At 35.2% G+C, this 25,646-nt stretch overlaps 2 protein-coding genes across 2 annotated transcripts in view; one reads left to right on the top strand and one right to left on the bottom strand.

The window, feature by feature from the left end:
• Positions 1-571: 571 nt before the first annotated feature.
• LOC129244404 (cytochrome P450 4e2-like) overlaps positions 572-25,646 on the bottom strand; it is a 50,271-nt gene continuing 25,196 nt past the window's right edge. The window contains exons 10-19 of the mRNA XM_054882024.1: positions 13,513-13,672; positions 2,944-3,053; positions 2,599-2,878; positions 2,454-2,523; positions 2,255-2,381; positions 2,012-2,191; positions 1,874-1,942; positions 1,636-1,807; positions 893-1,069; positions 572-827 (exon numbers count right to left, since the gene is read on the bottom strand). Coding sequence (XP_054737999.1) covers positions 583-827; positions 893-1,069; positions 1,636-1,807; positions 1,874-1,942; positions 2,012-2,191; positions 2,255-2,381; positions 2,454-2,523; positions 2,599-2,878; positions 2,944-3,053; positions 13,513-13,672 — 1,590 coding nt within the window. The 3' untranslated portion in view covers positions 572-582. The remainder of the gene's footprint in view (positions 828-892; positions 1,070-1,635; positions 1,808-1,873; positions 1,943-2,011; positions 2,192-2,254; positions 2,382-2,453; positions 2,524-2,598; positions 2,879-2,943; positions 3,054-13,512; positions 13,673-25,646) is intronic.
• Positions 17,984-25,377, top strand: LOC129246324 (probable cytochrome P450 4ad1). Its single transcript, XM_054885046.1, has 8 exons — positions 17,984-18,265; positions 18,583-18,877; positions 19,639-19,708; positions 19,968-20,094; positions 23,229-23,429; positions 24,272-24,530; positions 24,668-24,856; positions 25,075-25,377. Exons 1-8 carry the CDS (start codon positions 18,215-18,217, stop codon positions 25,323-25,325), a joined length of 1,443 nt encoding a protein of 480 aa, XP_054741021.1. The 5' UTR covers positions 17,984-18,214; the 3' UTR covers positions 25,326-25,377.

Consider the following 25,646-nt stretch of genomic DNA (forward strand, 5'->3'; position numbering starts at 1 on the left):
GGTGTTATTTTGATATTCAATGAAAAATGCTATTTTTTAATATAAATGATCGGATGTTTAATTCATTATAAAGAGGAAGGTATGCCGTTAATAGTGGAAACTAACATCAGGCAAATGACCACCACGACCACGCTTACAGGGCAATATCCTTTTCATGAAATTTTCCATAACCCAACTGCAAAGTGTCTGCCCTATGTCCTCGATAGTCTCACCAATTCCATCTTTGAGGTCTTGAATCGGCCCTGAGTTGTTGGCGTATACCTTCTCTTTCACGTGGTCCCAAAGAAAAAAGTCACAAGGTGTTAAATCACAAGATCTCGGTGGCCAATTGTGGTCACCTCTTCGAGAGGTAACACGGTCCGGAAACTTTTCCCATAAAGATCGTTACTTGTGAAGCACGTAGCGCCGTCTTGTTGAAAATAAACGTTGTCTAGATCAATACCATTCAATTTCGGCCATAAAAAATACTTAATCATCTCTCGATAGGGCAATCCATTTATTCATAACACCTGTTATTGGAAAACCCTTTAATATTTTTTATTTTTAATTTTTATTACAAAAAACAAAGTAATAAAAGTTTTTCTAACTGCGCTCTCTTAGCCGAATATAAATGCCATTTTCCGATTTCAGGGTTAGCACAGCCGACAAAATTGGATCATATTTGCTCGGATTGGGCAATCGCTTCCTTTGCTGCTCCGCTGGCAAGCCAATGAAATGTCTCGAGTAACCATCAGCGGAGATCAGTTCGTCCAGTGGCGGTAGTATATTGAAAGCACGCACAATCTTCGATACGACAGTTTTGATTTCGAGTAGTGCAAACTTTTGTCCTTTAAAATTTTTTTTAAGAGTAGTTAGACGAATGTAGAACTTGAGAATGAATTCGAATACTCACCGATGCAATTTCTAGCACCCGCGCTAAAAGGCAAATATTCAAATGGATTTTGCATACGTTCGTTCACATTCCAACGTTCCGGATCTACCCGATATGGATCGGGAAAATACTTGTCGTTGTAGCCGAGCGCCATCAAAAAGAGGTTTATGGTTGTATCCTCCGGCACGACGTAGCCATCTGTTGTAAAAGATATGTGTGACGAAAAGATTTATCAGAATATTGGTGTTATTAAAAAGATAACGGTATTTCTATAGTAATTATGAAAGTAATAAAAACACAGGAATCAAACAAAGCTAATTCTATCACAAATCAACTAGATTTACGAGGGTTGCCAGTGAAGTTTTGAGACAGACAAGCAAATATAAATATTTATTATAAATATGCGCAACTTTTTCTGGCACGACAACTGATTTTGGATGATCTTCATAAAGTTCGTCTTTTAAACGAAATGCGGCCTCAATTGAATTCGGCAAACCAACGAAATACGATGGCTGGAGATAGTCCTTCATCAACGAAATTTAAGCTATACAAGTCTTAACCTATACATTAACCTGTAGTTTAACAGAACACACTCGACCCACTGCCGAAAGCACTAGAAATTCATCGCGCGAAAATATTAGCAATTTAAATCCATTCCTTGACCAAGATGAATTTTTCACATTGCTGTTACCACATCTCAATACTTAATTAGCAACCCACGTATGTGCTATTATTATCTTACGCCCAATTTTTATCTTACGCACTTATGTCATAATCCTTTTCCGTGCGTCTGGCAACCACGGGTACGCTAGGGTAGAGTCGTAGCGTTTCCTTTACGACCATATCCAAATACTGCATTTCGGCAATTTGTTGAAAGGTCGCTTCTCCTGTGAGGTTGTCACCCATTATTTGTTGCTGCTCAGCGTAGACTTTTTTCTAAGCAACGAAGTAAAATGCGTTGATTTTTTAAATTTTTTTTTAACAATTCTTATTCTTATTTACCTGTATGTCAGGATGCAAGGATAGCAGGTAAACTGTGAAAGCTATGCCTGAAGTCGTTGTATCGTGCCCCTATATACAAATAAAAATTTCAGCTTAGACTCCAACGTCCTCTCCCTCTCCCTCATTCTCTCAACTCACCGTGAACATAAATGTTGACACCTCTTCGTAGATCTCTTGTTGTGTTAACGGTTCTCCGTCGATTGTAGAGGACAACAAATTGTCAAGAAAGGCGAGCTTTTTGTTTGAGAACTCATCCTCCTCTCTTTCCTTTGACTGACCCTCAGCTAATTTCAGCGCTTCGATTCTCTTGATAATAACCTAGAAGTGGAAATGTCCACTATTTCTAAAAAGATCAAAACTTAAGCCAGAAACTTGTTTCACCTCATTTGTAAAGTTATGCAAAATTTTCAGTGTCTTGCAGTACTTTGAATAGTCCGGCATAAATCTATACAAGGCATGCGATCGTTTGATTGGATGATAGGCGCGCATATTGGTATTATAACACATGCTGAAAGAAAGTATTTCAAGCGGAAAAATACTCATTTGAGAAAATTTAATTCTAAGAATCACATTTACTCACTCTTTAAAAGCCTGCACTACTTCATTATCATGGTTGTCCATTGCATTTATGTGCACACCCATGGCTGTGTCTGCAGAAACACAAGCATAGAAATTTCAAATTGTTCACAGCCAAAATTATTTAACCCAATCACATTACAACTCACCACAAATCACATCCATCGTCAGGTAGTGCGTCATTTCTTGAAAATCGAAAATGGCATCGCCTCTCGAGGCGTTGCGTAGCTTTTCAATAAATTTATTTGAATTCTTATTCATAACTGCATGAAAGCTTTGCAGAATCTTAAAATGGAAGGAGGGTGTAATAATTTTGCGATGTGCCTGCCATTTGCGTCCGGTGGCTGTGAGCAAGCCAGTACCCAACCAAGGATGCAACATATCATAAATATCAGATTTGTCGATCAGAGTTTTGCTTGTTAAAATAAACTGTTGACGATTTTTTATTAAAAACTTCATTAAAAAATTATTTTTAGTAAATATTTTTTACTTACCTCCAAATCTTTTGCATTGGTAACAACAATGTTCCGATACAGACCAATAAGCACTCGAAAGTTCTGGTGACCAGCTTCCTCCCACCATTGAAAGAGTTGGTATAATACCGCTTTGAAGAAAATAAAGGAGAGAAAACTAAATTAAATGAGGAAGAAGTCATCAGAATATTTTTATAAAATAAGAGAAAATGCAATAAAAACCCAACAACATGAGACGGGAAACTCTTATCAATCAGTAACGAATACACCAAAGATTTAAGTTTCGGAGTCATACATGCAAACATACATACACGAATGGAAGAATAAACTAAATCATAGTACAACGTTCGCGTTTCACGCGAAATGCCTTTAAAATCCATATAACTTGCAGTGCCGTAAAATAGGCGTGAAATTTTGAATGTATCTCACGACAAAGTAGTAATGAGTTCACACCATTTAAATACCGTGCAACATGATGCCAGCAACACTTTACAACACCTACATATTTAAAATGCTTATGCCATTTAAAATTGAGCGAAACCCGACAGTTCGTTTGCGAGTAAAGTGCCTGAGTTCGAGTACCCCGAAGATATGGCATTTTTAAGCAAAACGTTTTCGTAAAGGTTTGGCAGCCGCATCGCACATAGAGACAACGATGCCACTTAGACCACGAAATGGGTGTAAAGTAAATCGTAAAGAGTGTAAGTAAATCTTCATTAAAGCGCGACTGCCATTGGGAAGTGCATATGTTCAAATATGCGTGCATGAAAACCAAAATGATAGAAACAAGGATTTTCTAATAGCGGTCGCCCCTCGGCAGTCGTGTATTTCTGCCATGAAAAAGCTGCGCTTAAAAAATTATCTGCGGTTCGTAGCCGGTTTGAAAATGTAGGTTTCTCTATTTGTGGGGCAACATCAAGACGCACGCCATAAATAGGAGGAAGAGCACGGCCAATCATAAAAATAGATGTAAGTTAGTACTAGCCTTAACAATCAAATTTATATAAGTAATTCCATGTATGAAATCGTTTGCATATACATTTGTACCTACATGTTGATAGCTGCTACTGCCAGCAGCATTGTCTCTATCAAGCGTCAATTTACTCGAAACATGTTGCTGAGTCGCTTGATCATTGCGACATCACAACACGCTCTCCGCTCTCCGTTCATTATACGGTCAACAAAAAAGTAAATGCGCGAGGTCTAGTTGTGGTAAGTAAAAGCTTTTCATAAAGCTTGAAATATGTATACAGTCCAACTCGTATATTTGGACACTTATAATTTATATACTCGCAAAAATTTGACAAAAAGCTCTACACTAAAATAAATTAATACAAAAAGTCCATAATTGCATTAGAGGTATTCAGACCGAATTGAGCAATATTACGAATCGTAACTTTTTTCTCAGCTTGACCTGAAGACCCTATTTAGACCAGTTTTTCTTAGTATTTGCAAAACAGACATTAATATATCTTTTTAGTTTTATGTCACCTCCGAACGGCAGATGGTGTGTATGAGAAGTTTTTTTTATAGCAGAAATACACTCGGAGGCTTGCCATTGCCTGCCAGAGCACACCGAATGGTAGTCACGTACAAAGCCATTCGACTACTACGATACTTTTTGAGTACTTTTGGTATATGTAAATATTTTTTATTGCTATTTTAGTTTTAACGAGTGACAATCAATTGTGGGAAAATAATTTTTTTCTAATCATTGACATTCTGCTTTTTAGCTAGAAATGGGGCTGTATTTGTGAATTATTTGTTGGTGCAGTATAAATCAAATAGCGGGTATTCCTCGTGAATTTTTGTTTGCAAAACATGGAAGTAAAAATAAATCACTTTTTACTACAAAAAGAGAAAATAATAGTTTGTTATCGGCTACAGAGCTTCTTCAAATTTCTACGAAGATAATAAAAGAGGAAAAGAAATAATATTAATAAGTCTGCAAAATATTACTTCTTTTACTCTTGCGCAAATAGACCAGAATGCCCTGTACGTGAAATAGTGGGGAATTTTCATAAAATTAAAAAAAAAAAAAAATAAATAAATAATAATAATAGTGGAAACATTCAAAACACTTTTCCGAGAAATTGATGAAAATAATATTATTAATTTTTGCACACCGCCAGTGTATAGCTAAACAGGCTTTACTGTATTAAGCGTAATAAGCTTCAATATAAAGACAAGCGAAAAGCTTTTTAATAGTGATGTTTTAGCTACAACTAACGGGTTTTAGAACATCACAGACTGTAATTAGAAAACTTGTACAAGTTTGCACAAGTTATCTGATATAATATTTATTATTTTTATTTCGTGCAATTAGTTTCAAGTTTAAGTTCAATGCTTTTAGTTTGTGTCCGTACATTGAAACATACATACACTAATTCACGTGGAGACTGTAAATAGTTGCAAACGGAAATCACAAAAATCTAGCCTTTATTTGTCTATCAGTTTTAGCATTAATTCAATGAAAAACAAAAACTCTTACCCATATTTATGAAGACGAGCATGATTGTATGTACGTGTTGGTGTGTGTGCGATACTAACTGGAGTCAACGTAATTTGGTTAAACATTTTTCAAGGCTACTTGAGTATTTATTGCAAATAACCAGAACGCAGTGATTTTTTTAATGTTTGGAAAGAATTATCGGTTAATTGATGGAATACGAGATGAGTCAATAAGACGATATGCAGGTAACGTATCTGGAGAGAGTTTTTAATATTTTGTTTTTTTTTTGTTGCTGCGTCTGGATGAGTTAGACTTTATCCAGACATACATACAGTGTTGGAACTGAACTAATAAAATCGAATTTTTTGCGGATTTTTAATATCACTTTTATTACTTAATCAACTTCAGGTTTTTTCATACATGACGATTCAACGGTTTCAATAACTTTAATAAAAACAACATATCTAAATATCTAATTTTGATAATAAATAAAATTAAAAATAGTTTTCCAATTTGTGCCAAAAGAATAGCAGAAGAAAAGTAATGTTGAAAAAAAGTTTAATTGTAGTACAAAATTTGCTTCAATAATCCGATAAATTGTATGCCTTGAACCACTTGCTGCTAGTCGGATTGGCTTCTTCCCATCTTCAGTACATGGCATTAAAGCTTATCGGGATTTTTGAATTTGGCTACCATTTCTTGTGGTTTAATTTGTGGCTTACAAGGGTCCGCGTATTGCTTCTATTTTTATTTAAATACTGCTACATTTACTCCTTGAAATGTATCTTTTTACATAAATTTTGTACCAATGCAATGTTTTGAATCGCTACTCTGCATAAGCCCCATCTTTATGTAAAATACTAGTTAAGCGAAATTGAATGCTCTGGCGCTGGTGTCAAAGTTTTTCGAAAATTTTACTTAAACTACTTAAAAAATGGCTGCGACTAAAATCTACATCAAAGAACACATTGATTTACTCACTTTGAGTGGATTGTAAAGCGTAGCGAGTATTAGCTGGTAATATATAATAATATAAATTTAAAATTAATCGATTATTATTTTCAGTTGGGGAAACATATGAAATCAAATTCAGCCATAAGGCTTTCTTGATTGTGCTTGCTGGGTAGGCGATGCAAAACATAAACATAAATCTTCGAATATTAAATAGTTTTTATATCCGTTAATACGAACAATGGAAGAAGAAATGATAACAACACTACGACAATGCGTTATCGCGTACATTCACACTGGTTGTAGTCTTCGTGAGAAATTATTCAGCAACAATAGGCCGGGTCGATTTGTGGGGAGGCAAAAAAATCGCCCATTGCTCTGTGAAAATCATATAGTAGGGATCAAAATAAGAAACTTTGCCGAAGGAACCATACCTCTAAAACGAATTCTGATGTCCCCCAATTTGGGTCGAACTTTTAGTGTCTTTTGTGGGGAGGCAAAAAAATCGCCGATTGCTCTGTGAAAATCCTATTCTAGGGATCAAAATAAGAAACTTTGCCGAAGGAACCATACCTCTAAAACGAATTCTAATGTCCCCCAATTTCTTTTCTCATGTAAAGGCCAAAAATGGTGATATTTTGAAATGATTATATGGGAACCCCCAGAGGAGTTCCAGGGGGTGTGCCACTGGCATGTGTGGATCGGCCGTCCAAAGTTAGTGGGGGTCGGTCATACATTTGGACTCGATTGGAGCACTGTAAATGGGTCAAAGTGGGATTTTTCGTTCGACCCAAATTGGGGGACATCAGAATTCGTTTTAGAGGTATGGTTCCTTCGGCAAAGTTTCTTATTTTGATCCCTAGAATACGATTTTCACAGAGCAATGAGCGATTTTTAAATCGAACCGCCCTGAGGAACAATCTCTCTTGGGCGCAAACTTAACAACAAACAGCCAACGATAGAAGAAAGTGGACATTATTGACTCTCGCACTATGGGTCTCATAATCGGCGCTTAGCAAACAATAATAATGTACATATATTTTATTTGCATAGCATTCACATTATTATTTGTTTGTGATTTTGACGCTTCTTCTTTGCCTCCTATTCGCAATGTTTTGCTTATGACGTCAGGGCAAGTCTCAGGGCGTAATCTTTTATTGTATGATATCTATACTAATATTATAAAGAGGAAAACTTTGTTTGTTTGTTTGTTTGTTTGTTTGTTTGTAACGAATAGGCTCAAAAACTACTGGACCGATTTTAAAAATTCTTTCACCATTCGAAAACTACATTATCCACGAGTAACATGGATTACATTTTATTTTGGAAAAAGTAGGGTTCCGTAAGATATTTGGAGTTTTCGGACACAAACTGAAAAAAATCTTATATATAAAATAAAGTCAACTTTTTGTGTGTGTTCGCTAACCGGCCGTGTCTGCACCGAATTAAACCAAACTTACACACATTGTTAAGAAGGTATTGAAGATGGTTTCCGTATAGTTTGGATACCTATTGGTGGATAGGGCTCGAGATATCGGTCAAAACGTGGACCCGGGTAACCTTCGGATGTGTATGTACAATGTGGGTATCAAATTGAAGCTGATGGTGAATGCTTTAGCACAGAGTATTTTTCATGCCGCTCCGTGACTAGGGTCTCGAGATAGAGACCAAAACGTGGAGCCTAGAATGTGTTTCTACAATATGGATATCAAATTAAAGCTGTTGGTGAATGCCTTAGTACAGAGTATTTTTCATGCCGCTACGTGACTGGGGTCTCGAGATATAGGTGAAAACGTGGACCCGGGTAACCTTTGGTTGTGTATGTACAATATCGGTATCAAATGAAAGCTGTTGATAAGTGCTTTAATACGGGGTAATTTTCATACCTATTGATGACTAGGGTCTGGAAATATATGCCAAAACGTGGACCCGCCATGTCTTTGCACCGAATTAAACCAAACTTACACACATTGTTAAGGAGGTATTGAAGATGGTTTCCGTATAATTTGGATACCTATTGGTAGATAGGGTCTCGAGATATAGGTCAAAACGTGGACCCGGGTAACCTTGGGATATGTATGTACAATATGGCTATCAAATGGAAGCTGTTGGTGAATGCTTTAGTTCAGAGTATTTCCATCCGCTCCGTGACCAGGGTCTCGAGATAGAGACCAAAACGTGGACCCTAGAATGTGTTTGTACAATATGGATATCAAATGAAAGCTGTTGATAAGTGCTTTAATACGGGGTAATTTTCATACCTATTGATGACTAGGGTCTCGAAATATATGCCAAAACGTGGACCCGCCGTGTCTTTGAACCGAATTAAACCAAACTTACACACATTGTTAAGTAGGTATTGAAGATTATTTCCGTATAGTTTGAATACCTATTGGTAGATAGGGTCTCGAGATATAGGTCAAAACGTTGACCCGGGTAACCTTCGGACATGTATGTACAATATGGGTATCAAATGGAAGCTGCTGATAAGTGCTTTAATACGGGATAATTTTCATACCTATTGATGACTAGGGTCTCGAAATATATGCCAAAACGTGGACCCGCCGTGTCTTTGCACCGAATTAAACCAAACTTATGCACATTGTTAAGTAAGTATTGAAAATGTGTTTCGTAAAGTTTGGTTGTAATTCGGAGCAGTGGCAACGGGTACAGCGTTCTTTTGAGCCAGCCATAATGTCGCTTACTTTTTTAACGCTTGGGGCGGAACTGAACTGTCAAATTGACAGTGTGAGTTACAATGTGTCAAAATTTCTTTCTGATTTGCATGCCATAAGGAAAAAACGTAAGTGCAACATGTAAAAATTGTTTGTGAATTTTTTTGGAGTGGATTTTGGAACAGTGAATAATTTCTTACGAAATTTGAGAATTTAATGTGAAATCCGAATGAAATTATGTGTTCGTGGAAAAAACAATTTTTTTCGTTTTTTTTTTTTGAAAAATATAAATGGATAATGGTTAAAAAAGCTCCAATGCTTAATAAAACATATAAATTGAAACGAAAAATTCATGGATGATCAGGAAAAAAGACGATTGTTTCTTAGTTATTCATATGCGTTGATTTGAAGTTTAAAAACAATCTTCTTTTTTCCTGATTTTCAATTTATATTTTATATTTACTCAAAAACAAATAGAAAAACAAAAAATATTGTTTATGCCAAAGCGCTTGAATAAAGAATAAAGAAATAAATAATATGAAAGCCATATATTTTCTGTTCTAAAACATATCTATTCTATTTTAGTGTGCCCAGCGAAAAGGGCCGGGTTTGCTAGTCATTCATAATTTGATATTGGCTTAATATTTACAGCTTTTGCGGAAGATACCATCTTATGTGGAAGGAGTTATTTGTCATTTTTTCTTTCCAGATTTATGGTATCAGGGATATTTACTGTTCTAGTCTAATATTAATTTTCTATTTGTGAATCGTTGGAGAAACACATTTGGTGTCAAAGTCAGCGATAAGGCTTTCATAAATGTTCTTAGTTGTGTTTGCTGGGTGGGCGATACAAAAAATGAACATAAATCTTCGAACATTAAAAAGTTGTTAAATCCATTAACTACTAGCAATGAAAAAGAAATGAGAACAGCACTATGACAATGCGTTATCGCGTACATTCGCATTAGTTATTTAAATATTAAATATTAAAAATACTTAGGCACAACAATAAAAAATATCGAAATTTGTTTAATGCTCGCAATAAACAGTATATATACTTACGCATACATATATTCGTATATATGTATATTCATACCCGTATGTACTTAGCTCCGTCTGAAAAATACTTGTTCCCGGATTTCAATTTTATATTCGGACATTGGTTTTCACTTATTTTTTATTCGCCATCGGCATTTGCAATATTTTTGGAATCTTTATCAAAAGGCCGCTTTGACATGTTCCTTTATTTGATTAGATTAAACTGGAATGATTTTGCGCATTTTAGAACAGTAATTTCTGCGTATAAAAGTCTTAGACTTTATCTTAATTGCGTAATTTTTCTACCTCAACGTAATTTTTCCATCGTCCAAGTTTAAAATCTTTGATTTTGCTTATTCGTTTGCTTTGTCTTTATTTTCACTTTGACGCGTTTCCATATATTTTATATTTGTACGAAAAATCTATTTAGTGAGGTATTTTTTGAAGAGTATTATTTAAAATAGGTACGGCTCTCAATAACGTAAAATACATAGGTTAGGAATCTAAAGCCTACAGCTCTCTACATATGTTTTCTAGGTAAAGTGGAGCTTATGCTAGCCAGATTTGCGTGATGCTGGTATGGTAGGCTGGCCTAAGTTATATACAATTATGTATAAGTCTTAGCCAACACAGCTCTATGTACATCGAGGAAGTACTGTAATATGAATCAGCTAAAAATCAATTTCAACTTTTTTTATTCGGTTAGTGCAGCTAAACTTAAATTTTGTTTTTTAGATTATTTTAAGGGCAATTGTATTGTACATACGTACAAAAACAACGGAACAGTCGGACTGATAGCAAATACGAGTTTATCTCACCAGCTATTAAAATAAATAAAAAAATAAATAAAATAAAATAAAAGATTCAATGTGCAACACAGGGACTTTGAATGAGTGCGATTGTTGCACATATGTTCATACTCGTACATATGTACATATATGAGAGCCACTGGTAAATATTTCTTTAATACTATGTCAAGCTATGCTGTGCTATGTCATGCAATGTCATGCTATCTATGTCTGTGCTACGTTATGTTATGCTGTTAATAACATGGTATTATTAGTATATGGTGCACAAAGGTATTGCAGCATTGTGCAATTTGCGATCGCTTAGAAGCGCCTGAAAGAGACATAGCATAACATAGTATGGCCATAACAAACTTTTGCAGAACCCAAACGAAGAAATTTCCACACACTAAACAATCAAGACTAATTTCACTACGAAAGGGCATGGACCAAGACCTTTGTGAAGTGCCAAGCAACTGCACTAAATTCTTGTTCTGAAGTAACGGTAATTAGGTACTCGAGGCGTCATTGTCACCCCCACCCAGCTATAAAATTTTAGTCAGCCTTATAAGTCTGCTCAGAGCGCTTTTGTGCGCTTTGCTTTGACCTCGATGAAATTCGTTGATCGCATTCCGTTCCATCCCTCTCGTTGCTTACTAATAAATGTCCTTAGTGTCTAGGCGTGTTCTGTTATCGATGTGGTTTGTCTTTGACATTTGTGAGGGTTCAATAGATTGCCCGCGTTTGCTCAATAAAATTCATTTTAATGTTCCCTCACGCATTTTTTTGTTGTAATGAATGGTTTTTTTGTGGGTATTGCTAAAACTGTTTATGGGATGAATGCTCCCTTTAGCACAATTTAATGCTTATTCTTCTTCCTTAGAATTTGATTTTTCCAACTCTAAGTCTACTTTTAAGAAGTTACTCATATTACTCCCGTCATAAGGTCTTACTATAGCATAAAGTTTGTAAGCATCCTCTTTGTTGATTAATAAATAAATAAATGAAAGTAAATAATAAAACTATATCTTCGGGGTGTATCTGGAGGTCTCGAGTCATATTGCTACTTTTAAAACATAAGTTCCCCATTACATGCCTCAATTACTAAAATTAGTTTTGCTTGCTTTATTCAATTATTATTATTTTTTAATATTTATTGCGGCTATGCTCAGCTTAGTTATCATTAGATGGAAACTTTGCATAACTGAAAAAGAATATTTCCCCTTTCATCTACGTAAAAAAAACTGAAATGATTAATCAATCGAAATCTAGTATACTCTGTTCCACGATTTTTGGACAGTTTCACTGGCCTGCAAATATCTCGAAAACTTAAAAGATAACGAAAAACAATTAACTCGATTTTCGGAATCAGCAAGCGATTCTGCATAAAATTTGGATGGTGACATCCGGTGCGCAGTTTTGCAGTAAATCCGTGGAATTAGTAAAAGTAACGAAAAATGAAAGTTTTTGAAAAAAGCAAAATCGATAAGAAGCAATAAAGTTTTATGATACCATAGGCCGACAAAACTGGACTCCTTTCAGAACCAAGAATTGGACTACGATTTTCCGAAGCTTTTTGTGTCAGTGTCCACATATCGACAAATTCACAAAGCAGTGTAAAATCGGAGGAGAACATCTTAGAGACAAATAGATGTTTTTACATACATATTAGTACCAGTCAGGTACTATGGGTAGTACTGATACTGATGAAACTTAAAAAAAAATCTCAATATCAATGTAACAATACCTGGTTAAACTCTTAGTATTATATAATCTCAAATTTAGCCCGAAATCGTGTGTTTTGCATTTCGAAGCCGGTTTTCAATACACATTTTCTGTTGGGAAAATTTAAAAAAAATTCAAGACCATCAATAAAAATTTGGATTGGAAGATGAATTCTACCCTGTAGTCTTACAATTGGCTATAGTTACTTGGGCTATATCTCCCATTTGAAAAATAAAACTAGAACCTTCACAAAATTTCTCATACCTGCTCGCTTAAAAACAGACGAATATGGAGCAGCCTTAAACAGGCTACGGTTCTTATTAGCATCTAATACTTACAGAGTTAATAGAAAAAGGTATACAAAATAAAAATAAAATAAAAAATTGGCGCGTGCACTTCTGTTAGGTGTTTGGCGGAGCTCCTCCTCCTATTTGTGGTGTGCGTCTCAATGTTGATGCACAAATGGCGAGAGCTACAGTTTCAAGCTGACTCCAAACGATAGTTTTTATGAGCAGCGCTTTCATAGCAGAAATACACTCGAAGGTTTGCCATTGCCTGCCGAGGGGCGACCGGTATTAGAAAAAAATATAATTTGAACATAAGAAGGAGGTATGTCTGTGCCTGGTAAAAGCTTAAATCTATTCGAAACTAATTTGTATTTAAAATTCGTCTGTGTGATTACTTTTTGCCTCAAAATAAGAAAAAAAACTACAAAACATTTGCACATTTCTACATTTACGCTCACACTTACACAATTCGTAGTATATTCAAAGAGAGGCCACTTAAAAGTAAATCTGCAGTAAACAAAAATTAAAAAAATCAAGCGCATTCTCTTCAAAAGGTGCGGTATACACTTTGGTATTTTCCGGTAGAGGCTACACAGCAGCTGCAACATTTATTGCTGCATCGCACTCATTTACAAGTATTTACATTTTACATTCCCCATACACGCATTTTCGCTTACCACTCGGTGTTTTGCCCATTTGATGCGCATTTCCTAGAACAGGTATTGCTGCGGGTCCTGGCAATTTATTCACCTGCTTACGCTTACTATAATTTTTCACTTCCAAGTACAGAATGCAAAGAAATGGTGCAAACAAAAAGCTGAGAAGAAAGAACCACATTTTGTTTTTTTTTTTATGCGGACAATCAATAAAATTTAAAATTTGTAAACGCGTGTTAACTGTGGCAAACGAACGACGATCATCAACTAAGTGCCGCTGCCAGTACGCTGCAGCATTTTAAAATTCAAAAGCACAAGCCGACAGTTTTTTCGGCTAAGTGATAAGAGAATCAGTTAGATTTAATGGTGTCAGCCTATAAGTATGCAAGAATTTAGCTTGTAGCTCATTCGATGAGCAGTGATCACAAACAAAAAAACTCACGCGTTTATATATATTATATATATATATGTATGTACATCTGTGTGCGTATGCTTAATAAAGCTTTTAGTGGAATGCTATTGCTATACTTGTAATGTCAAAAATTCATAACATGAAGTAAAAAGGGTTTTTAAATACATTCAACAAACAAATATCGCCCTTGGTTTTGTATAGGTATACATTAATACAGTTTTTTCCGCAGCTTATTCCTTATTAAGAGCAACATTCCACAAATGGCCTGGGATTGGTAGGTAATAAAATTTAGATTACGTGCGCAACTGCATTTCACATACGAGTACATAGGGGCATAAGTCACAAAAAGTATGCGCTGGCCATTGCATTTTAAATTTTACTGGCAAATGATGTGCGAAGTCGTAAAAAATTAGCAAATTAAAGAAAAATACACAAAAATTGTGCTATCATTTGCAATTATTCTACATATATTCAATTCAATTTAATGACCTGTGAACCAGTAATATAACCAGTTTGAAGGTAGGCAACGATTCAAAAATTTACGAAAACAAACAAAAGCGAATTCGAAACAGCAGTGCAGAAAGTGGTTGATATTGGCAAATGAAGTTTATTTTACATGGGAATAGAAAAAAAAACAGAAAAATTCAATTTCAAATAATACACGACAAGGCTCTTTCAACAGACGCGTCTAGATGTTGTTTTAAAATAAAGTATGTAAACATTTACACTCGTTTAGGTTCCATTATTTTTATTCAAAACACGGGTTTAACAATTACTCGTATATGTAAAAACTGACATCATCTAAATGCCCACCAGAAACACGGCTACATATGAAGTCCGCCAAACAGTCAATTCATGAGTGCCTAATTGTTGGGAACGTCGAGATATTGGTGTTGAACTTTGCTCAGCAATCAGCAGTATCAGCACTACTCTCAACAGGTCTGCCAGTACTTTTTCTATCCTCAAAAGAAACAATTACTTTCAATTTTTTCACCAACCTTTGAACTGTCCACTCAGTGGGATGATTATTCCCACCAAAAAAATTACGAATTTTCCAATACCTCCTCATAATAAGTTTCAATAATCTTAATGCGTTGTATCATGTAAGAATCAACGGTTAAAGTTGTATATCTGTATACATAACAAAAGTCAAAGATGACATAAAAAAAGATACAGGCAAGGAATTATTCACAACTGGCATCTGGGCATCACGTTTGAAAGACCCTTTATGTACATTAAATTAAGTTAGTATAACGACATAAAATAATTTTGTGACAATTAAAGCTTGCGTACAACTATTTTGATGATTTTTGTGCTCGAAAACGCGCTCCCTCACATTTTTTAGATGATAAAAAATTCCTCACATTCGCTTGGTCAACGTAAAATAGTTTGATAAGAGAAAACGAAAACTGTATTGCTCTGGCGGTGGAACGAAAAGTCCATAAATAATTAAATAATTTTTCTTCACATTTAACTACGTCTAGTTTATGCAATAAATTTCTCAAAATTCTTTTTATTTAGTAAAAAGTTAATCAAAAACAAAATTGATGATTCATTTTGCGCCACCTTGTTTTACAACAAAAGGAAAATACCTCGCGCAGGGAGTTTTTTTTGGTATTTTCTCGACTCAATTTGAATACTTCGGTACAAATAGTGAAACCTGAAAGTGTGATCGGTATCTTTTCAAACGACTCCGATTTATTAACAAATTATAAGTGGGATAATTAACAATTTAATTTTATGTGTATGCTCGCTTGAACTTTATGTGTATGCTCGCTTAAACTAAGAACTGAGTAGACCGATCAACGCCGTGTCGATTCCCAACATGTGACGTGTGTCGTAGGGTTGCTAACAGTACTTGACAAAAGTGTCTAACTTTTTAAGTGTTTTACTTTAAATTAGCATTTAGGCGCGTCTTTTAAAAGATCCTTTATTTGATAATTCTCCAGAAATTAACTTTTTGCTATCGCTTTTCGTAGTGCACTCATGTAGACCAGTGTAATAAATTTCTTCCAAAAGTCTTCCTTTAAAAATACTTACACCCACCTTCCATAGTTCCATTAGTTAGGTGGCTAATATTTGAATAACGCGTTTAGGAATTGAATAGGTTAGGTTACACTACGGTGGTTATCATTCTCCATAAGGGTATAGAGGAAGTCCTCTTAGGCCTAGAGGCCAAATGTGTTACCTCCAATTTGAGCTTTTGAACTTATTTCCCCTTCTAATTGAACGATGCGTATAAATTTTCGCTTGAATCCCGATTACTTTAAAAAACACCCGTTATCTATAGCAATCGGCATCAATGGATATCTGCTAGATAAGCTTTATAATCTATAATTATGAGCCAATTTGCCTGTAATACTTTTCTTACCTTTGCACCAACGAAATTTGGACAAACAAATATTAGTTGGCTCCGAGCCTATATCAAGTTAAAGTCGTCGCGTATTCGTAATAGCTTTATGTCAAATAAATAATTATATGAAAACAAAGTTTATACGATAAAGCGAAAATATTATAACTACCAGTTCAATGTTTCTCGTATTTTTTACAATATTCTTATTTACACTAATAGCTTGGAAGGGCTTGAAATTTCTTAACTACATTGATAATGTTGTTGGTATTATGGAAATGATTCCTGGCCCAACGCCATACCCTTTTGTTGGGAATTTATTTCAATTCGGACTCAAGCCAGACGGTAAGCAAGTTGTGTGTCAGAAATTAAAAGTTTTATTCAAAGTCAAGCGCTTAATTATTTGATTCATTTTGGGAAAAATATTTGTATGTCTATGTATACAATTATTAGCATAACAAAGTCATTGCATATAAAATTTCATTGAAATACCTTAGATTCAGTGCCAGTAGGGCGGAACAAGAAATTTCGAAATTTAATAACTTTACAAAGGCATTTCATTTAAGCGAAATAAAATTTAGTTTCAAAACAATGCTGCTAATACAATAATTGGAAACGAGTGCGTTAGCTTCATTTTACACAACAATAATAATAAAAATGTTGTTCTTGTATTAAAATAGAAGTCACTCACGCGTTTGTTCCTTTGTGAGTATTACAAACAGAGTTTTCCCCGTACAATTAATTAAGTTGTTAATTGCCGGACACCAATTATCTTCCACTAAAGCCGATTGCGTGCAGTTCCTGAAGGTTATCAAATTAGTTTATGTCAAAATTGATTGATAAGGAAATGTGGTAATTATTTTAAGTAATTGTTTTTACCGATAATGAAAATGAAATCATTTACGCTTTTCGAGGCGATGAAATATTGGACAGTATTCATATATGGAGCACAAGATTTCGTTTAGCAGTGAAGGGTAAAATTGTGAACAACAAAAATCATCTCACTTTTTAAATCATTTGCGATTTCGTGCGGGACTTATTGAGTGATTTTGGTAATGCTTAGCTGCCTTCTGAAAGCCAGGCTGAAAGTCTCACAGATAACATTTCAGACTACTCCCAATTATTGATGTGGAAAAGGAAATGCCCTTGATAGCGTAGCCGGGGTTGGACTGATGTGGGGTTTTTTTTTTAAGCGCGGCCAAAGGCCACCTATGCGGCAAAGAGTTCTACGCAAAAAATTATTATAGCAAATTTACAATTTCATTCTTTCTTTTAAGCGTGGGGAACTATGTTGAATATTCGCTAAATTTTAGTATAAGAAAGTGCAAGTTTGAAGTGGCTCAAAATTTCCGCTGATGGCTGATAATATTTTTTTTACGATGTTTCGTATTTTCTTCGCATAAAAAAGTCGTGCATTCATCATATTTTTTAAATTAAATTCATGGGCTTTCAAGTTAGTTTTCAATGGCATTCTTTTGCAAAAATCTAAGCTCTCAATTTGCTTGTAGAAACGCAAGCAAATCCCCAAACGCTGGCACTCGGCAGCAGTGGCATGAAAATAAAATAAATAAATATACATATGTAAATAATATAAACAAATTAAAAAATCGTATCCCATTCCATTTCCATCTGCCACATAAAATTAAAATTGTTATTTTTTGAATTGATTTTTATTCCCCCGCATTCCATGTATAGCAAAGCGAATTCCAATTAAAATAACCTCTATCTATTGCATCTTCCGGGTTATAAATAAATTGTTAACTTACATATGTGTGTGCATGTGTGCATGTATTTGTGTGCATATGTGGACGTAAAGCCACTCAATTAAATACACATTTCAGCAGCCTCACTTTAGCTTATTTTCCTTTTTCTCAATTGCTTGTTTTCCTTCTTTCATTGCAGAATACCCAAAGAAAATTTTACAGTATTGCCGGAAATATGACTTCCAGGGTTTCCGTTCGATGGTGTTCTTTCAGTACCATATCATGCTGAGTGATCCGGCGGAAATTCAAGTAATTCCATTTGCACACACGCCGTGATACATACATACATATGTACGAGGTATGGGCGTATGTGTAATTAAGTTGGTTGTCGTGACACTCCTCATATTCAGTTTGTGTTTGTTTTACACATTTGAATAACACACATACACACGTACATATGTAGGTAACACAATTATGCTGCATATTAACATTTTCGTTAGTCTAAAGAATCCGTAAATTTTCAGAATTTTCTTACTACTCTTCTTACACACATATTTACTTAGTATACTTAGTTATGATTTATTTATTTTTAATTTTTTTTTTTTAATGTTTTTTCACTTGCTCAGAATATACTCTCAAGTTCAGCGCTGCTCTATAAGGAGCATCTCTACTCGTTCTTACGCCCTTGGCTGGGTGATGGCCTTGTGACTGCCGCAGGGGCGCGTTGGCTTAAACACCGGCAAATTTATGCGCCCGCTTTCGAGCAGAAAGCCATCGACGGTTACTTGCAGGTAGTGCACCAGGCAGGCAAGCGCTTGGTGGAAAAACTTGCACAGCGAATCACTTCAACCACAGATGGGGTCTCAAAAGTTTTGGATGTGCAACCGTTGACGAACAAATGCACCTTGGATATTGCTGTCGGTGAGTAGGGGCTACGAATATTTGGCATATTTTCAAATGGGGTAAAACTTTTCCTGCTATATTCCTGCCATTACTAGTTGTAATACTTATTTTCTCGATCCCCCAATGGGTTCAGTACAAGTGTGAGCCTCGAAGGAGTTGTGAAGGAGTCTGTAAATTTGTGCGTCGCTTTTAATTAACTATTTAGCAGATATAAAAACACATGCATACCTTTTCTCGGTACTAGAATGTTCTCGTTTAAATAATAATTAATATTTAAAATATTCCCGTACGTACAGCAGAAGATGTGCGCCCTGCCGCATGAGATCTTCATTTTTAACTTGATTTAATTTTAAGCTTTATTATGTTACTTAATTAGGTCTTAAAAAAAAAAAATAAATAATTGGCGCGTACACTTCTGTTAGGTGTTTGGCCGAGCTCCTCCTCCTATTTGTGGTGTGCGTCTAGGTGTTGTTCCACAAATGGAGGGACCTACAGTTTCAAGCCGACTCCGAACGGCAGATATTTTTATGAGGAGCTTTTTCATGGCAGAAATACACTCGGAGGTTTGCCATTGTCTGCCGAGGGGCGACCGCTATTAGAAAAATGTTTTTATTAATTTTGCTTTCACCGAGATTCGAACCAAGGACCTCTCAGTGAATTCCGAATGGTGATCACGCACCAACCCATTCGGCTACGGCGGCCGCGTCTTACTTAGGCAAAATCCAAAGCAAGAATATGAAGTTACATTTTTAATTGTATTTATATATCATCTCCTATAGAAAACACCACAGGCATACCCAGTTTCGAGCTGAATGATGGCAGAACCGAATTGCATGCAGCGATAATAGAGTAGGTATCGCCTTATAATTAAGTAAATAAATAAATCACTCATACACTCACACACTCATGTAATCAAATATTAATATTTGCATGTTTTTATGCTGCGCTTTATACTTACCTACTTTTATACATACGAGTATATATGTATGTAAGCCAATTTGTTTTCCAATTTTTCAGAAATCCCATCTTTACCACCAAAAAAATTGAATCAATTTGAAATGCAATTACACGGTTATTTTTACATTTTTTTTTTCTTACTCTCTCGTAGTCTCTGTGACGTGATAAAGGAGCGAACATTCAGCATCGTAAAACGCTTCGATACACTCTTCCAACTAACGCCACATTACTGGAAGCAACGCGCCGCCCTTAGCTCTCTTGAGCGTATAATTAACAAGGTAAACAAGCATGTGTGCGTGAGCGGTTTGATTTTCCATACATTAGGGTGGCTAAATTTTTTTCCGACACCATTCCTAGCAGACTCGGAGCCTGCAATGAATTCTATGAAAAAAAAGGTTCACCAACGAACCTTTCTTTATTTGATAATATTAAGGCAATAATATAGTATAGTAGTAAAGGGTGATCAATTTAGAGGTATCGGATTTTAAATTGTAATAAAACAACGGAAATTCAAATTGATTGGGCAATCTTTATTATTTTTGTGTAGAACCATTCAAGACATTTATTTTTTAAAGATAATCCCTTTCAAATGTTGGCCGCAACTGCGCCATAATCGGCAATCCGTAAACACCAATTTTGAATGACTCACTGGAGGACTTCAGTCGGTATCTCGTGAATAACTTCAGTAATGTGGGCTTCTCCACGAATACTGGAAAAAGTATGTGTTTAGTTTGTCAATAGTCTTACCATTTGTGATCTGTAAAAAAACCCTATTGGAAAAGGTACCTCCAATCCGACCATCCGCTACTATCAGTGTTACTTTTTTAATACAAACTTTTACGTGGGAATTTTTTGGTACGCAGAACTTATTTTTGATATTTGACAAACAATACACAATGCGGTATACATGTAGGAGTATATACTTACTACGCTTGCCACTTTTTTCGAATTTCGAATTGTTGTTATAAGCATTCCGTGATCCTGATTATACTCCCGGGATTCCGAGATTAAACTTGGGATTTAGATATTCTTAATTGCTAAAAATTACATCAATCAAAAGAATAAATAAATGACTTTTGAAGTAGTAAGCCACATGGTTTAAGAAAATCACATTAAAACTTAGAAAAAAACCAAAAACACTTGAGTTCTACAATATTTCAAACATTTATTTTTAACACTTTCTTTAAATCGAATTTTTTTTTAAGTATTAACGTGTTTAAAATTATATTGCTTTTTGATAAGTTTTACTTTCAACGGGAGGTATATTTCTTTTATTTTTTTATCTTCATTGCCAGCAATCCATCTCAATTTAATTAAAGACAGCTTCTTTTAATGTGTAATGCCCCTTTTTTCTTAAAATTGTATGCAGACTCCAAAATCTGCTAGGCATGATATCGCAACAAGCTATTCCATACAAATTGACTCGCTCTAAAGTACATAAATGCATCAGTGCACGTATATCTAAATGTACCATTCAAATTAGGTTGTACTGCAGGAGTTAAAATGAATTGTCTGAAATATTGAGAAATCAAGAAATTTTTTTTATTTTAATTTAAAAATGTGTATGGACTGTGAAATTAAATAGAGCAGATTTCGTATTTTTCAAGAATGCAGTTTTTAAATTGAGTTTCCATAAAGAATTTGAGGTAAACAAATGTTCACATAATGGCCATTAGGTCACTGTAGAGGCGGAAAAATAAGCAGCCGCTTATGGAGTTTTTTTCAGCCGGATACTGAAACATGAGTAAACCAAATTCTGAAAAGGTCCTTTATTTTTCGTGCCATAAACTATACAAAAATATGCAAGAAATGGCGCCTGCACAGCGTACGACCTTTTTTAAAAGGGCGCGTGGCCGAACTGATTGTTTATTTATTTTATCTATGCTCGTAGTGACAACAAACTTTCTACGATAATATATGCAAATACTAAAAGAAGTTTTTGATACACCAATTTTAAGCTCGAACACCTATATTAGATATGAAAATCTGCCTACGTACTCCCGACTACCTGAGCTTTGGGGTGAGCTGGCTTGCTGTTTTATGTACTTGAACTGTCTCTCACGTGTGATACTCTAGTGCACACAAATTGCACCAGCTTGAGGCTATGCATGACCGTAGTACGTACACAGTATGCACCTTGAATTAAACATTTCATATGCCATCTGAGATGCCCAGCAATTTGTCAGGTAAATGAAGTAATGCACAAATAGGTAAGCATCCTTGCTGCATACTTACAAGCGTAAAGAATATGAAACATAACCCGCCCAAAGAAACAACTGGTACTGTCCTTTCAGAAACTCGCCTTCCTATTTCATGTTTATGCATGTCACAGGTCACGTTTTCATAGCAGCACTTTCTAAGCATAGATTACTGTAGAGATTAAAACGAAGAAGTGGGCCAATGTGCTCGCCAAAGTTGGTGGAAGCCTAGCATCAGTTTCTCCCAGCTATGTTCAGAGTGGAATGTATCTATGATATAAAGCAAATTTTTTATGGATTACAAAAATATGTTTCGAGGTTTGAAGGCGAAACTGAATCATGCTTGCCTCATACCATTCAAAGGCCACCAACTATGAGTTACTTCCAATGCCTTCAAGTGAGATCGTAAATTCTTAGTTGGGGAGGAGTACATCAAGATTAGGATCTGAAGTCTACGCCAATATAAAATGCCATGCCAATTCTAAGGTCTAATTCTGTGCCCTATGTGAGACCATTGTTGATTAGCCCAGCTGAACAGTTTTTTGCAAACAAGTTTCTTGTTTTTGATATTGGGTTTCTTGAACCTTTCATGTTTGTTGAAAGCAAGATCAGCCATTGTTATCATCCCACGCTTTCAAGAAGTAAAGAAATTTAATGATATGATATGTACATATGTGTAGGTATATATTTTATAAATACATATATGTGAAAAATGTCTGCATTTTTTCACTGTTTAACGCTTGGCCAGGCCTCTCTGCCAGCTTGTTGAGTGCGTACCGTATTTTCCCACAAATGGAAGGCAGAAGATTTACCAGAAATGAACTCGAAAGGTTGACATTGCATTCCGTGTTCGCTATTAAGCAGGCTTTTGAAAGTATGTGTGTATTGGTATAAAGGATTTTGCTGAAATGCCTGAGCTTTTCGATGAAAACCCGCAAGTGCTCTTCAAGAATTTCGGTAGCCACGATACTTCTGTAAAAGCGGCTTTGTCAGCAATTCAAGAGAGGTCGGCCAATATATGGTACTTATACATATGTATGTACATTTACATTTTCAACTTAAAAATGCAATATGCAAAAGTTGGTAATTGAGTGCGCGTTGCTGGCCATCATATATCATCTACGCCACTAAAAATCCAGACAGTCTCCTTTTTTAATATCATGTTTTTTAATATTAACCTTTTGTGCTTTTATTATTCGCATTTTAATTAAAAGATTGTCAACCAACGACGTCAACATCTGCAACAGACGGCCCAACAACAGCAGCAAAAGCATAAGCCAAATGAGCAGCAGCACCAACCGGCAACAAGAAGGCCTATTCGTTCATTCCTTGATGTGCTGTTGAATGCGAAGCTGGATAGGCGCGCACTGACCAACAAGGAAATATTTGAAGAGCTCTCCACATTCATATTTACGGTGCGTATGAGAGACATTTTATGCATTGAACTGAAAGAGGTTAACACATAAAGACAGTTTAAGACAAATTGTTGCTTGCACGCGGTTAACTTATTTAATTATGTTGGAAAATCGATTTACGATTGAAATCTCGTTTAACATTCATTTGTATGCACATGGCACAGCCAATTAACAAAATGAATTTGTTTTGAGTAAATGGAAAATTTATTGGAAAAATAATATTTAAAATTATTAAATGAGCAAAATGAAATATTGCAAAAATTAGTTTTTAAAGCAACCGAAAAGCAAAATATGGTCTATTAAATTTTGTATTCGTTTAAATTAAAAGCTTCCCATTTACATTAATAACAAATTTACTAAATTTCGACAAATAAATTAAACTAAAACTAGCCGTATTCGATTCGTAAGCGAGTGGAAATTAGATGAAGCACTTGATAACGAAACATGCCTAATATCAGAAAAGAGTGTTGACAGCATTGAATATATTGAGTTTCATGATGTATACCCATATTCGCTAGTGGAAAATCTTGCTCAATAACTTTGTTGGTCCTTTCACATGCAAATTTTTCGTCAAGTGAGCGGAACACAAATATAGCGAGCGGAAAAGTGGCGAATCGAAGACAGTATTACAGTGAACAATACAATTAATTTAAAATTCTTCACTTGCAGTAATACCTAATTATGACATTTTTCATAGCCTAAATTAATTAGAAGAACAGCATTTTCCCTCGTCGACAATATAAAAATGTCCTCTTGGGAATTTTTTTAGGTGTTCTCATTTTTTTTCGAACTACTTTGGAATAATCTTTTACCTTCGACGATTATAAATTTTTCGCACACAGGAACACAATTGCACAACATCGGCTGTGTCTTTTACACTCTACACCCTTTCCCGTCATGCCACCATTCAAGAAAAGGTCTACGCAGAGCAGCAGAATATTTTTGGCACAGAATCAGTTGAGCAGTTGGCTAATGTTCCCAGCGTTGAATGTACACATTTGGAGCAAATGAGCTACTTGGAATGCGTTATACGTGAGACATTGCGTCTGTATCCGTCAGTGCCATTAATAGCACGCACCAATCGCAAGGTTATCGACATCAGTAAGTTGAAAGCAATCAATAGGCAAAATAAGCACCTCCTTTGTTGTAGTCAAAGGGTGTTTATTGGTGTAGGGTAGGGTGTTTATTGGTTTTTATTTTATAATATTTTTATTACATTGTATTCTACATTTTGATAGATGGTACGAAAATTGCGAAACGCACAACCGTTATTATGTGCCTAATAGCCATGGGCTACAATGAGAAATACTTTGATGAACCGACCGCTTTTCGTCCGGAACGTTGGGCGCATTTCAATGGCGATGAGTCGGTGGGGTTGGAGGCATTTAAGAGTGTGCCATTTAGTGCTGGACCTAGGCGATGCATTGGTGAGTAGTAAAATATTTACATTTCAAAAGAAAAAGGGAAAATATAAATCAAATAGAATGGAATTCAATACGAATACTAATAAATGCGTGCGTTTTATTATCTTCTCACTTCCAGTTTAAAGCTTACTTGCAAACAAAAAAGAATACATATTTTACAGCTTCTTTTATTATAAGCATTCGTTTTTGTATTTTTATGCATCTTTCTTGTGTCTTCGTAGCCGAAAAGTATGCAATGTACGAACTAAAGGCATTGCTCTCTATGATCGTGCGTAATCTTGAAATTTTGCCGGCAAAAGATGGCCTACCGTCGGGCATTAACGATCACTCACGCATAGATTGTGTGCCACAAAGTGAGTACGATCCCATATTGAATATCCGAGTGACACTCAAGTCAGAGAATGGTATACAGCTGCGCTTAAAAAGAAGAGCGAGCATCACCGAACAGAAAATTCAAAGCAAGAAATTGTGAAAAAAATATTCAGAGATGTATGCATTTTTATGTACTGTTTAAAGAAACGATTAACCGAATAATATGAAAAATATTTTCAAAATAAATAATAAAAACCTTATTCAAGTACACACAGGCCATTTTAAGTATTTATTTGTCTTATTTATAACCACGTCCACTGAAATAAAAAACACTTGAGCAGAGAAGTATAGTGACGCTACAGAGGCTTGTAAGTAACAAGATAATCTGAAAATGTATTGTTTGAAAATTTTTATTTTTAGAAAAATTTTATATACATATTTTTCAATGTACTTATTTTTGCGTTCATATTTTTTAGTTACA

Source organism: Anastrepha obliqua, chromosome 4, assembly GCF_027943255.1.
Source record: "Anastrepha obliqua isolate idAnaObli1 chromosome 4, idAnaObli1_1.0, whole genome shotgun sequence".
NCBI classification, from domain to species: domain Eukaryota; kingdom Metazoa; phylum Arthropoda; class Insecta; order Diptera; family Tephritidae; genus Anastrepha; species Anastrepha obliqua.